The sequence below is a fragment of the Mus caroli genome, unplaced genomic scaffold (genome assembly GCF_978045245.1).
Source record: "Mus caroli unplaced genomic scaffold, Mus_caroli_1 scaffold_6, whole genome shotgun sequence".
NCBI lineage: Eukaryota > Metazoa > Chordata > Mammalia > Rodentia > Muridae > Mus > Mus caroli.
In genome coordinates, this window is record NW_028227261.1 from 107,675,558 (window position 1) to 107,690,467 (window position 14,910).

Sequence of the window (14,910 nt, forward strand, 5' to 3'; positions counted from 1 at the left end):
CCTGTTACCGAGGCGTAGCTCAGCTCTGCTGTAGTAGTTCTGTTTCCTCCTATCTGTAAGTGTGTCAAGGTCTCTTTTATGCCCTTGAGTGTGAGCAACCCATACCCACTTAAGAAAAGCATGTGTTCTCTTGCAGCCTCTGCGAAGGGGGCTCTGTGAATTCACTCTGGTGTGGTTGGTGGGTGGTGTGGTCCATGTGTTCTTGATTTGCTGACGCCACCAGCCACTTACAGGTGTGGTAACATCTGTAACTGTGACAGAGGGTCAGGCCATTTCTCTTTCCAGATCTGTCACTTTCTTCCTTACTTAAAGTTCCACACATATTTGGGACTGTTACAGGGCTTTGTTTGTTTGTTTATTTGTTTTGTTTTGAGACAGGAGCTCACTATGTAGACCAGGCTGACCTCAAACTCACAGAGATCCTTTTGCCTCTTCCTCTCTGGTGCTAAAATTAAAGATGTGCAGAACCATGCCTGGTGATTATTGTATCTTAATGACCCTGTATTTTGCTATATGTTTTCTCTATCCCCTAAAATTGGGAGCAAGGTGGATTTTTATGATCCTGCAAGAAAGAATGTAGCACCGGCAGTCCTCATAAACTCTGGAATCTTCCACACAGTTAAGTCAGTGATGGATGAAAAGGAAACCCCTTCTAACTGATGGGCTCATTATGCAAGTTAGATTCAGCATTATAAAATCAGTGACTGTGGCACACCATGTAACAAACGAAGGAAGAAATGCAGAAAAAGCCCATAGCATTCAGAATCTAGGGGCTGGAGAAATGGCTCAGTGGTTAAATACACTGGCTGATCTCCCAGAGGACCCAGGTTTGATTCTCAGCACCCACGTGGTGACTCACAACATCTGTAACTCCAGTCTCAGGGGAGCTGACACCCTCTTCCAGCTTTCTAGGACACTAGCATGTTTGTGGTACACAGAAGCTAAAACACAAAGCAGCTATGGAAGGGATTCCTGAATTAGGTGTAAAATTGGTATAGCAGGATCATAGTTGCTGGTAAAGACTAAGTGCCCTCCTGCTGGGGACGCAGGATGCTGTTATACAGAGGGTGCCTACAGCTACAGCCTGTGCTAGAGACTATGGTCAGTGGCACAGAGGGCAGGAACCTAGCTCTGCCCTTAGACAGCATGCCTGTCCATATAGAAGACAATAAGGAGACCTCAGATGCTCATGGGTAATAAGTTTAGCAAGGTCAGAGAATACAAGGTCAGTATATGAGGTCAGTTGCATTTCTATATACCAATAGTAAACAATTAGAGGGTTTTTTAAAGTAACAGATACACATCTGTGTATCTGTACCGCGTGCGTTTATAGGTGCCCAGAAGTCAGAGGAGATATTGGGACAATGGGGTTACTGATTGTTCTGCGCTGCCGTGCAGGTGCTGGGAACCGAACCTGGGTCCTCTGCAAGAGCAGCAGGTGCTCCTAACCACGGAGCCATCTCTCCAGCCCCAACAATTAGAATTTTTAATTTGACATTTTATAAATACCATTTACGTAAGATTACATGAAAATGGAATGTGTTTAAATTTAGTAAAACGTGTAGACTCTGTAGGTTGAGAACTAGAACACTGGTAAATCCAAGACGCGCAATACTGTGGAGAGACGGGAGGCTTGGTATTGTTTAAGTGTGAGCCCTACCCCTCGTGGCAGCAGTGGAGTGGCACCCAGGCTTCCTGGCCGGCTGTCCATGATGCTCTGCGTCTGAGTCTCTGTACAGCATCACAGTCCCTGCTAGTGGTGCTGTTGACTAGACACCACCATGTCCCAAGATACAGCACCCATCCTCATCCCCTCCCCTCACCAGCTGATGGCTTCAATTTTTGTTTTATGCCCTGTGCAGAAACTGGACCCCAGCAAACGGCCTCCCTCTGGAACTTCTGCTACCTCTAAAAGCACCTCTCCCACCCTTACGCCCTCCCCCTCACCCAAAGGGCACACTGCAGAGTCCTCGGTGTCTTCCTCCTCGTCTCACCGGCAGTCTAAGAGCAGTGGGGGCTCCAGCAGTGGCACCATCACCGATGAGGGTGAGTCTCCATGGGACCCAAATCCACGCCCGTGCCTCCACCACAGTGACCTGGAAGCATAGAGCCTCGTGGTACCAGCTGAGGGCACACATCTCTTTCCTGCCCTGGAAGTAAGCACCCTTCAATGGGACTTGAGTGTAGGCTGTTCTGCTGATAGGCAGACACCCGGGGAAGGCTTTTCTAAACCCAGTTGCTCCCTCTCCCGGTGCCCTGCACGGGTCGGCGTCCTTACAGTTCTGGTGAAGGGGGTTGTATTCACACCAGCTTAAGAAAAGACATGAATTGTCTCATAAGATGGATGTTCGGAGCGAGCTTCAGGGGTCTGTGGATCCAGGGCCTTCAGAAATGTTTTCTGCAGATCTTGGTAGGGCTTTGGTACTAGCCAGCAGCTTTGGACTTCTTTCATCTTTGTGTTGACTTTTCCACCCGGCAGAAAGAGCACCAACCATGCTCCTTCTCAGTGGGTCTAAGGTCACAGGGTGCTGTCTACTCATTGGTTCTCAGCATGCAGTAGCCACACTGGTACTCACTGCCTAGGGAGCGAAAGAAGAAACCCAGTCTCCACTTAGAGCTTAGGCGCCACCCCAGGACCTTGGCACCCGCTGCCCACACTCTCCGCATGCTGCCTTATGTCCAGAACTCAGACATCTGCATAGGTTGTTCCTTCATTTATTGGCCGCCCTCTGTTGATCAGCATCTCATTTCATGACCTGCTCCATCCATCCTGAGCTCTCTTCCTCCCTTTCTCTCTGCCTGTCAGCCTGTGTGTCCTCTGTTTGGTGTCTAGTCTGGTACGCCCGTGTTGAGCATGTCCTTGCATTTCTTCTAGTCCTAGACACGGCTTCATGTCCTCTCCTTGTCCTACCTGTTCGGATGTCCATCTCCGTACCCTGATCTGGGTCTTCCTAGCTCTGCTGCCCCTGCACTGGGGAGGCCGTGGGCTCCATTCATTTGAGCCCCGTCTGCAGTGCCTCCCTGCCCTGGTGCCATTCTCAGACCAACTGAGGACTTCTGGTCTTAGCCAGGGCATTGGATGTATGCTCCTGAACAGGCAGGTTTTATTCCCAGTAGCTGGAACTTCAGAATCTACTGCCTGCCAGCGCCCGCCCCCCACACACACTTCAGACTGCTCTGGGCTTTCTGGAGAGCTGAGGGCCTGCCCTGAGGGAAGAGTATGGCTTAGCACTCCTAGCCTCAGCCACCAGGGGTGGGGTGGGGGTGGTCAGCTGACATATGTATGTTTCTGGCCTGGGGTTTCTTGGGAAAATCTTACTAGATAACCAAATCTTAGAGAAGTGTAGGACCCACCCACTCTTCTGTGTTTTACCAAGGCCAAAATGTATTTTTTTTTTTAAATCCCATCTCTTTCTCATGAAGATGAACTGACTGGAATCCTTAAGAAGTTATCACTTGAGAAATACCAGCCCATCTTCGAGGAACAAGAGGTAAGGATGTTGCTCCAGAGTGCCAGCTAAGACTTACCATTAAAGCAAGGGCTTCCGCATGAAATATCTCTCTGCATCTGAGTCCCTCCTGGTGACACAGGGCCCGAGAGTTTTCCCCTTGTTAGGAAGTTTGTAGCTGCGAGCACTTTCCTGTATTGTAGACAGTTTTGTTGCATGGGCTGAATTTGAGTTTCAGAAGTGTCTAGGAATGGTGTCAGCGGTCATCTGAGTATCTGAGTTACTGTTCTATACTAAAAAAAAAAAAAAAAAAAAAACAAAAAACCCATGTCAACTGGGCACGGTGGCTCATGCCTGTCACCTTAGCACTCAGACCGCTGAGGCAGGAGGATTGCTATAGGTCCCAGGTCATTCTGGACTACAGAAGTGAGACTATTTGGGGCCTGTGTGAAGAAGAGATGCCGGGGCTGAATTCAAGCAGCCGCCACTGGGCTCAGCTTTCCTTGTAGGGGATAAAAAATGGCCTAAAACTGGGCTGGAACTGGGGGTGGAGGGTAGTTCTGGTGATAGACAGTTACTTAGCATTCCCCAAGTCCTAGGTTCAAATCCCAGCACTGCTCAAAACAGCTGTGGCTGTGCACACAACCCCGCACTCAGGAGGTGGAGACCGGAAGGAAGTTCAAAGTCAGCCCGGGATGCTTGAGACCCTGCTCCCAGAAGGAAGTCCTGACACCAAGTGTACTAATTTAATTGCATGCTTTAAACACAGCTGTATATGGTGAATTGCAGAGCGGGTGGGTTATATATCAGTAACATTTAAAAACTCACCGTATTAACCAAATAAAATGTCCTGCAGGCCACCAGCCCTGGGCTGTGATCACTGGTTTAGAGTTCTCTAGTGACAGCTTGGCACATAAAAGCTGCTGTCACTCATCGCCCCCTGCAAGCTGGGGATTCGGGGAAAGCTGCAGAGACAGATGTGTGCACAGCCTTCTTCCTCAATTTCCTTCCTGTCCTGTCCTCTCTGTCTCCTCGGCCTTTGAAACTTCCACAGAGCTTTCTTTGTTTCCAAGAGCCGTTTCCTGATTCCTGGCTACTGCCTGCTCTTCGTTGAGGTGTCCACAGAACATGTCTCAGACTGTACCTCGCTTCTATTCCGTGAGCTGTGTGGCCCTTGTCCCCAAAGTCTAGCGTGGCTCTGAAGCTCCAGCCATCACACCTACACTGTGTATGCAGGACCAGGTGGATAGGGCTGGATTTGTTGGGTGTGGGAGCCTGTTCCTGCCCCTCTGGGTTTCAAGCTGCTGCAGGGTGGTAGGGTGACTTCACCTGGGCCACTTTGACAATCTCCCAGCCCCAGGAATGGGAAGCCTGTTATCCTCTCTCCATAGCAGGGCCATTTCTTCTTGACACATAGGCAGGCCAACAGGGCTGGCAGCATGTCACCTGCAAGGACAAAGGGTACAGTTGCACACGTCGCTGCTGGTGTCTCTGCCTTGGCTTTCTATGACCCTTCTCTCCTCTCCTGCATCTGCTCATCTCTCAGGCTGTCTTTCCACAGTGTACACCCCTCGTCCTGTAGGGGGACAAACGGTGAGCACTTCCATGCACTCCGTATTGCTGCATGCAGTCACATGGGGATCCCCTTCCTAGTGGCAGATCCCTGTCGCCAACACTTTCCTCTGTTCATTTTGAATCTTCCCACAGTGCCTCTGTTGGGAAGCAGAGGGCTAGGCTGTGAACCATTAGTCTTGAAGTGTCAGGCCAGACTTGGAAGTAGTGGGTCATAGTGGGCTCCTGTAGAAGCCTCAGCAGCCCCTCTGCAGGACTCCTGTGTGGTAGGGGACAGTGTCCCACAGACAGCAGCACATCCCTCTCTCCCCAGGTGGACATGGAAGCCTTCCTCACACTCACCGACGGTGACCTGCAGGAGCTGGGAATTAAGACAGATGGTTCCCGGCAGCAGATCCTGGCAGCCATCTCTGAGCTGAATGCGGGCAAGGTACTGTGTTTCAGCTTCCCCCAGCCTCGTCCGCATGCTGAATGTCATCAGGGTCCTCATGACGGTCCCTCTAAGTCTCCTCCAGCAGGCGTTAGAGTTGGCCTGTTTGCACACTCCTGGTGACTGAGAGCCCTCTTGCCTTCCCCATGCTGCCTGTTCCCTTGTGGGTCTCTCTCCACAAGGTTGCAGCTCCTCCAATCTAAGTACATACGTCCTCTCTCCTCAGGTGGTTTCAGCCCTCAGGGATGGGTATTGCCTCTGGCAATGCTGTGGGATGAGAGCCCTGGGGACACACTGAGTATGGGAGGAGTCTCAGGCAGGTCATTCCCTCTCTGGGCCTCCCTGCCCTGTCCACAGTTGACTGAGCTGCAGTGGCTGGCAGAGCCTGGACACGCAAGGCTGTCAGACACCATTATCTGTCCTATGTCCCACATCAATGCCTGGTGTTACATTTCATCACCTTTAAAAGTGAATGTCAGCGGTGCCCCATCTCCAAGGCGCATGCACACCAGGCAAACACTGTCCGGCTGCTGGCAGGCTGCTCAGACCTGCACCTCCTGCCCCTTTCCCATGGGGCACCGCACTCAGCAGCCTGAACGTTTGCTTACCTATGGTTTTTCTCCATTCTTGCCTCGAAACCTCCCACTTGCGGGACAGTAGCATGGTGTCGGGGTAGCATGGACACTCTGCCTTTTTCTTGTTCCTTTTTCTTCATGGTTTGGCTATTCCCTAGTTGCATTGCACTATGTGAGGTGACGCAGGAGCATGGCCAGGCTTCTGGTTTCTTCTCTGCCCTGGAGATTGTGTTCTGCAACGGTGAACAGATGAACAGTGCCCAAGCAAAAAAAAGTATCCATGCCGTCTTTTATCATCTGCAAGTCACCCAGCAAACATGTCTCACTCAGCCCTGATAAGGCCAGAGTCTGCACAGCGGCCTGGCAGGGAGTAGACACTCCAAGACTTAACCCTGCCTGGCTGCCATGCTGGGCATCTAAGGCAGAAGCTGAACCCAGGGCTTCTGTCCTCTTGCCCTCCTCCTCTCTGTTGCATAGCCAGATCTGGGCCAGTGGCTGCTGTTGCTTCTGTTGGGTGAGTTCTCTTCGTGAAGAGTTCTCTTCGTGAGTGAGGGTGCACCATGCAGGCACTGCATGGCTGGCATTGTCCTGGTCTACCCTTGTGTCTCTGAAAAGGTCTTACCTGGTTAGGCAAGGGAGCCCAGCCCAGGTAGTCCTTGACTTCCAGTCCAGCAAGGCTCCTGCTCTGCTCTCAAATGTGGAGACTGGAGAGGCACAGACAGGCTGGAGACCAGTCTCCACGGTTAGGAAGGATAGCAGCTACAGAACAGAGCAGAAGCCCTTGGCTAGTCCACCAGACCCTCACAGAAGGCTCCACAGCATTGACCTATTATTCAAGTAAAGAATCCGTGTTGTCTTGGGTACCACGTGGGTGCTGAGAGCTGAGCATCTCTGCGACCAGCACTGTGCCGTAGACACCACACAGCCCCCACCCACAGAGTGCTGGAGGAATTTGTGCACGGTCACACAGCTAGTAAGAGGCAGGGGCTGGATTGGAACTCAGACTTGGTGTGACCATAGGTCTGAGCATCACTAAACTACATGCACATGTGGGAGGCATAGCATGTTCTGTCCTCTATGTAAAGTGGGGTCTCCATAGGCAGTGTGTGTGTGTGTGTGTGTGTGTGTGTGTGTGTGTGTGTGTGTAGACCTGATGGGAGGCTCTGGGTAAGGGAGCAGAAGACAGGAACATAGCAGGCCACAGGAAGTAACGTGGGGGAAGCCAGAGGGCACAGGCGAAGGCTGGGACAGTGGTATGACCCAGGGAAGGGAGGGCGGGCAGGATCTTAAAAAGTGTCAGAATGTTAGGGGCGAGGAATTGGGGTTTCTACTTTCCTACTAGCCCCGAGGGTGGACATGCGGCCAAAGAAAGGATGACAGGAAAGCCAGCTTAGACCAGTTCAGAACGAGAACCAGAGCACATTCTGATGTGGATGGTAAGGATAGGCAGGGACTGGCACCACAGGTGGTGACATGGGAGATGACAGTGGGCAAGTCCACTGTAGCCTCCTCTACCCTGTGAAGCTGTGGGCTCCTTGGCCCAGGGAGACAAAGAGAAAGGTGTCCTCAGTAGAGGTGACTGTCCTCAACATTACAGAGGACAGGATAGCCACAGGAACCGCAAGGCATCTCCCAGGTCTGCAGAACAGCACCTTCTGTTCTCTACCAGGTTGACTGCCTCCTGCCCCCTGGTTAGCACAGGCCCTGTTTTCTGTTCTGAGCATGGCTCCATTACAAGCAGAAGGGTGGTGGGTCAGCTAGGCGATCCTCCTTGGAGCATCCATAGGAGAAGGCCCTGAGTACCTGAGATGCTGAGCCAAGGGCACCTTGTATCCTTCCCCCTGGAAGCCCGCACATGCCAGGCCAGGCAATCTACCCGAGTCAGCCCCAGGAGAAGGCCCTGTTTGCCCAGACACAGTCCACTGGGAAGGGGCAGTGCCACCGTGTCTTAGAAGCTGGGGAGACATTCAATATTATGAAAGCCTTCAGCTGCACGACCTGCTCTGCTTATTAACATGACAGTGGCTGGAGCACAGCTCCTGGGGCAGATGCAGCTCAGACCCCAGCCTGCAACCCTGGACCTGGATACTCAGGGCAGGCTCTGCCTGGCCCTGCTGGGAGACTCCAGCTCCTCACGGAGGACTTCTTTTGATTATCAGGCATGGACTTCTTTTGATTATCAGGCATGGACTTCTTTTGATTATCACGCCGTTCTTTTTGACACTTTGCTCGGTAAAGAGGACACATGCCTCAGGCTGCATCTCTGAGATGCCAGAGAGAGACCTATGCTTCTTGCTGCCTGTGTCCACAGCATGATGGAAAAGGTAGAGAATCGACTGAGTATGTCTAGAAGGGCACTTTATTATTTTTTTAAATTAGTTTTTATTCATGTGGGTGTTTGGCCGGCCTATATGCGTGTATACCACGTGCATGTAGTACCCAAGGCGGCCAGAAGAGGGCACCAGATTCCCGAGGCTGGAGTTAAGTTTTAAGGGACATTCTGGTGCTGGGAAATCAACCAGTGACCAGCAGCCCCTGCTCTGATGCTGAGCCATCTCTCCAGCCCCTGAAGAGGCACTCTTAAAACTGCAGTGGAATGGGACCACGAGTGGGCTTTGTAGGGAGGAATGGGGAATTCTTTGTTGTGTGTCCTCTTAAAGAAAGGCTTCAGCTAGTCACCTAGGTCTTTGTGTCTTTGTGAGGGCTAAGGACGTAGTTCCATTGATAGAATGCTCACCTAGCATTCATGATGTCCTGCGTGTGATTCCCAGCACTGCATAAGACAGTACCTATGGTGGTGCATGCCCGTGCTCCCAACACCCAGGACAGGGAGGCAGGAGGGTCAAGAGGTCAAGGCTATCCTCACAGAGGTAGCAAGTCCAAGGCCCACCTGAGATACCGGAGAGCATCCTTGTGCAGGAAACGCGAAATCGGGAGCTGACGGTCACCCTTACCTACATAACTAGTTCAAGCCAGCCTTGAGCAAGGACTGCATGTTAAATGTGTGTTATCAGCCTAATAACACCACTCAGCAAAGCACTACTGATCCTCTGTCTGCCGGCCAGGTCTCCACCGTGAGCGTGAGCCTGAGAGCTGCTGAGTCCATGGATCCCCAGTGGGTGTGTGTTACAGGAGGCTCAGCAGAAGCCGCTCACAGCCCTGCCTGTCCCTCGCAGCCCTCCCTGCCTGGGCTCCAAGCCCTCCCTGCCTGTCCCTCGCAGCCCTCCCTGCCTGGGCTCCAAGCCTTTGCTTCTTTGTGTTCTCCCTTTTTGTGATTTTTTTTTTAAATTAAGTTTGTACAGTATAAAAAATGATTAAGGATTTTTGTAAGAAATCATGCTCCCCACACTTGGGACCAACACTGTTCACTTTGGGGCAAATGACTCTGCAGTGTCTTGTGCCCAGTGGCTCTTAAAAACAACAAACAAACCTACAAAACATGGCTGACATAAATTTGGATCTATAATTTTATATTTGATTTTCTTTGTTTAGCATGAAATCTGTGCGGTCACCCATAGCACTGAGAATGTACCTGGGGTTTTCTTAGATGGATCCCCCTGCCTCAGCCTGCTGAGTGCTTGGAGGACAGGCATGGTTACCGTGCCCTGCAGAGTTCTTGCTGATGTAAATTTATACAGGTGTGCTAAAACTGTTTTCTAAAATCCCTGCTTGTTGGTACACGGCTTCCCACTTGTGGACGCAGCAGACAGCTCCGTATGAAGGCTCCCCAGTATCCTCAGGATAGATGTCTCTAACTCAGAGAGCCAGGCCACAGTACATGTGTGTCATCCTGAATTTCCACGGAAATCCTGAAAGTGCCACGGATGTCCCGCTAGCTGTAGGTGTGAGTTCACGGTCCCTGGAAGCCTTGTCAACACTGAGCACTAGTGATTTGCTTTATTAAAAAATTACATCTACACATTCATGTATACATACGTGTGTGTGTGTGTGTGTGTGTGTGTGTGTGTGTGTGTGTGTGTGATTAGTCATGTTACAGAGCACATGTGGAAGCCAGAGGACAACTTGCAGGGCTCAATCTCAGCTTGCACTAGAGACTGAACTTGGATCCTGGGACATAGGGGAAAGCGTGTTAACCCACTGAACCATCTCGATGGCCCCTGTGGTTTGATTTCTAGTCATTATGTGTTTGTAGGTCCAAACATACCCTTGGTTTTAATTTACATTTCTTGAGCTACTAGATGGACCCAAGCTATTTCCTACATGTAACAGTCATTTGCTTTTCTTTCTGGGGATGTTCAGGCAGACCAGAGGGCAGTTGTCACCGCCGTCCTGGTGATGGTGGGTTGGATCTATGGCGCCCTCCTGAGGTGAGGAGCCAAGAACTCTGGGGCCTGTCTCTGACCTCCTTCTCAGGGGATTAAAGTGAGATGACATGTTCCCTGTCCTCTGCTACTCTGGCATGTTGCGTTAGTCCATTTTCCAGATACTGCTTAGGGGAAGGAAGCCAGACCTGGCTGCCACCACGTGTCATGGGTGGAATAAGACTGCTGGTTCCTCTGCCCACAATTGTGCTTGGTCTCTACTCCACAGCTTTCGGCCATGCGGCTGCCATGCATCCATGCACTCCTGCTGATACTAGCAATTGTTTAAGGTCATCTCCAAGGTTGGCAGAAAAGGGAGTTCTCATTATCCTGTCAGCACAGGAGGGCTCTGCACAGGAGGGGTCCAGAGAGAGACTCCTCTAACTGGTACAAGTTTATGAAGTGAATGAAAAGAAAAGAACCTTTGGACTCTGCCCTTTCTCCATGGGCACTTTCTTTTTACAAAAAAACAATCTTCCAACGATGATTACCCACCCCCTATTTAGACGGGCTTACTAATTAGCCTTGGCTGTCCTAGAACTTGGTATGTAGATCAGACAGCCCTTGAACTCACAGAGATCTGCCTGCCTCTGCCTCCTGAGTGCTAGGATGAAATGGGTGTACCAACAGGCATTATCCCATTTTACAGATACTGATAATACACTTCTAACTTGCTGTAAGTTTTGACCACATCTATTTGTAATATAGAACATACAGTCTGACTGTGCTGTCCCCTGGTCAGGACCTGCCTGCTGCCCACACGGTGTCTCATGGTGGGTCCTACCTGCTGAGCTACTACAGGCCTTGTCCCTCCTACAGTGAGAAAACCAAGGCCCAGAAAGGTGGAAAGGCAAAAGGGACAGGTGGGATTTGAACCCAGGCTGTTGGGTTTTAATCCATGTTTAACCGGGGTGTGTCTGTTGCTGCCTCTCCCTGGACATTCAGTGGGGCTGTTCTAGGGCTGAATAAACAGCCACGTCTACCTTTTCTCACATCAAAATGGATGGGAGGGACTTGGGGCTTTGTTGTGGGGATCCCATTGCGTTCCTAAAATTGGGCAAGTGAGGAGTTTTCCAACCAGTCGGGGGGCCCCCAATCGTACCTCATCCAGGGACAAGACTGAGGTCTCCCTTCACCAGCAGCTGGCATTGTGGGTACCCGGAGCTTCTGAGTCCTGAACTTGACTCTGGCAATGAAGTGGTTGTTTCCCTCAGAACATTTATTGTATTTTTAAGAGTTGCAGTCAGTTGAATGAATAGCCTCAGATCTAACAGGACTTTCTGCGTGTGTTTCTGCTCTGTCCACAGGGGCGTGAGAGGCAGATTCTACAGGAAACCATTCACAACTTCCACTCTTCCTTTGAAAGCAGTGCCAGCAACACCAGAGCCCCTGGCAATGGTCCCTGTACGTGAGCCTCTATGCCGTGACCTTGATGTGAGCACTCTGAGCCTCAGTACCCCCTTCACACAGTGCCAGCCCCAACCTGCTGCCCCAACCTGCCACATTATATATTGGAACATTCACTGTCCCCTCCAGCAGAAGGCCCTGGTGATACTTGTCCTGTAGAGGACTCTGGTGTAGACCGAGTCTCACCACTTGGCTTTGAGACTCCCACAGCCCCTTGACAAGCCAGTGGGTACCAAGTCGGGATGTGTGCTAAAGTGTGCGGTGAACCAAGGACCCAGTTATCAGTGACCCTCAGGTTCCACCTGGGTGGTCCCAGAGGATACAAGCTAGTTCTTTGGGGCAGGTGTGGGCATGGCACAATGGGGAGGGGAGTGGAGGAGGGGAAGGGAGAAGTGGCAGCCGATGCTACCCCACCTGGGTTAAGTCCATGGGGAAAAAGTATCAGTCATTGACTGACCTCCCTCTGCCATGGATTGGAAGCACTAGAAATACTGTCTGTGGAGTGGAACTAGCTCTGGCTTAGCCACTGCTCGCTAAGTTATACACACCCGCCATGTTGCTTCATCTCCTGAGCCTTGGTTTTCCTCTCAGAGTTTCCCAGCAACAGCTCTCCCAAGGTACCAGAGTCAGTGGGAGGCCAGAAAGCCACTTGTGCCCTGGTGCTATGTCAGGATCTCGGAGGTGGTTGCGTCTTGTAAATTCTGTCTCTTCCCCTTCTCCCTTTCTCTTGCTTCTGTCCATCAACAACAACACAGCCATGGCCGGATGGGCAAGGCCAGAAGAAACCGTGTCTAGCAGGAGGTAGCCACAGCGTTGGTGGCTCCGCTGGCCTCGGAGCCCTGAGGCATTGAAGGTTGAGCAGTGCTTCCCTGCCCTTCCATCGTGTCTGCTCCTGGGTTGTTTCTTCCCTGGGACTCACAGCAGGTGGACAGAAGGGAGGCCGGGCAACCAAATCATCAGAGTGGACTCACCATCAGAGCTGATGCAGTGGGCAGGGCCTGGGAAGTCCTCCTCTCTGTCTCTGCCTTGCAGAGGCCTGAGAACATGCAGGCCATGCTGGAGGCCGCATGGCTGCAGATGTAAACCCTAACCAGTACGTGCAAGTACATGCTGCCCTCGAGGCCTGAGACCCTTCCAGAAAAGATGCTACACAGAGATGAACCCCTGTAGAAGGTGTGGTGAAGCACCCCACTGTGGCTGCCATGGTTCATTTTAAGCAATCATCAATAGACCCTGTTCAACAAGTGAGGAAGCTCGATGCTCTCCCTAATGAAGTTGGTGCCCGGTTCTGCAGACTGCCAAGGAGAGGGTGCCGAGACCCTCGGGAGTTTCCTGCTCACTCACGTGTGGCCTCCAGAGAACTGGCCAGGCTCCCCACTGCTCCTGATGTGCTACAGACCTGGACACAGCCATGCTTGTAGTCTAGCTGCACATAATGGACAGTGACATGAGGGTGCAGGAGGAAGCTCTGAGGAAGAGCCACACGGGAAGAGAGCTCCATTCCCACCCGCTTCCCTCGTCTTCAGCTCTTCCAGTCCCACTGGGCTTCCTTCTTATGGCCAAAACCATACTAGCTGCTGGCCAGAGCCCTGCCGCTGAGTAGAGCCGACTCATCTCAGGGCAGGGTCCTGTTTCCTGTGTGAACCTTCCCTCTAAGTCCAGCAGACACAGCCCCAGTCATCTCCATCAGGATACCCAGTGGCAGGACTAGAATGTGACCTTGTCCCAGCTCACACTAGGGCAGAGACCAAGGTGCCATCTTGCTTCAGCCCTGCAGTTGGTTTTCATTTTTCTCACATCAGTTGCAGCGTTATTTCTACACGGGGGTGTGATTCTTGGAAAGATTTTTCCTTGCCAGACTATATCTATTAAAAATGGGGAATGTGTCCCCTGAGTTTGTGCTCTTTAGGGCATAGCATGTGGCCCAGGGTTCCTCTTGTATAGCTGACATGCTGCGGGGTGCTTCTGTGTACACCCTCATCCATCTACACAGTAAGCCTTTGAGGCAGCTGTGTGAGTGTTCTCTAATTCGCCCGCGAATAAGGACACCACACACAATAGGGTTCTTCTGCAGCAAGCTTTATGCGTCTTGAGAGGGAGAGCATAAGCTTCACAACCGGAGACCCCAGGCAGTCCCAGCCCCTCCTTTTTATAGGAATTCTCCCCGCCTCGGACGTAGCAAGCCATGATTGGCTCAACACTGATCACCCCATCCCTGAGGCGGAGCTGCCCGGGGCGGGGATTTCCAGCGCAGGCGCAAACTAGGTGTTTACTAGTTGGTGCTGAGGAAATGACTCAGCACCGGAAGATTAGCGGCGCCCCACATCTCCCCCTTTTTTGTCTAATAAAACCAACTGGACACCCAGTATGAGAGGATGGGAACATTGGCCGAATCCTCTTACTCAGAGATGTAAGAACTATGTCCGCAAGCAACGACTAGGCTTGAGTGGGACCCGAAGTTGCTCCGACCTGTCCCTCTGCCATTTTTTCGAGGAGGGGAAGACTAGGGCAGGAAACCCCCACTAGACGGCATATTCCCCAGGTGGGACGGGGGGACCACCTGTGCGATGCATTGCTCTACAATCCTCTAGGGCTGCTGAAGCTCACCCGCTAAAGCGTGGGCAGCCAGCGACCAGTGGTGCAAATCAATTTTGTTTAAGCGCCGCCAACCATACCTGTGCAGATTGCCCCTGCTCCAGGGCAGCAAGCGCCTGGGATATCATGATTTTGTCTCTATTATTTTTCTTATATAATTTGCAGATTAACCCTAAGCTAAGTGCCAGTCCAAAGCAGAGGAGGATTCCGAATAAGCCCACCCCCACCCATTCTTTAAAATAAGAGAAGGCTGATGAAATCCAGGACGCGAAGCCTTCAGTCAGGGAAAAATCAAGTCGCGTGGAGTTGATCTCTACTATAGCCATCCGAAGCTCTTGGAGAGTCTGATCAAATTCCATCGACCAATTATTTCTCAGCTGTAAGGACAAATTCTTAGAAAGGTTTGCAGCACGGGTAAAATTTTTAAATTGTATGGAGGTAATACAGAGGCCTGGCAGTTTCATTTCACATCCCAATTGGGCAATTTGCCAAAGAATGTCTATTTGTTCTTGAACCAAGTCTATACGTTGGTTCACCAATAACAGACCCCCTTGTAATTG

The 14,910-nt window shown here is 51.4% G+C and overlaps 1 protein-coding gene across 6 annotated transcripts in view; it reads left to right on the forward strand.

The window, feature by feature from the left end:
• Anks6 (ankyrin repeat and sterile alpha motif domain containing 6) overlaps positions 1-14,137 on the forward strand; it is a 42,402-nt gene extending 28,265 nt beyond the window's left edge. Inside the window, exons 12-17 of one of the 6 annotated variants that reach the window (XR_015047386.1) lie at positions 1,863-2,046; positions 3,424-3,491; positions 4,523-4,677; positions 4,867-5,042; positions 5,335-5,451; positions 11,656-11,670. Coding sequence is in view for 3 of the 6 variants with exons in the window: in XM_021160966.3 (XP_021016625.1) it covers positions 1,863-2,046; positions 3,424-3,491; positions 5,335-5,451; positions 11,656-11,752; positions 12,511-12,560 (516 nt within the window). In the remaining 3 variants the exon portion in view is untranslated. Of the gene's footprint in view, positions 1-1,862; positions 2,047-3,423; positions 3,492-4,503; positions 4,678-4,866; positions 5,242-5,334; positions 5,452-11,655; positions 11,783-12,510 lie in introns of those variants that run through there. The other 5 variants (XR_015047385.1, XM_029475711.2, XM_021160966.3 and 2 more) reach the window with 5 other exon arrangements.
• Positions 14,138-14,910: the final 773 nt, after the last annotated feature.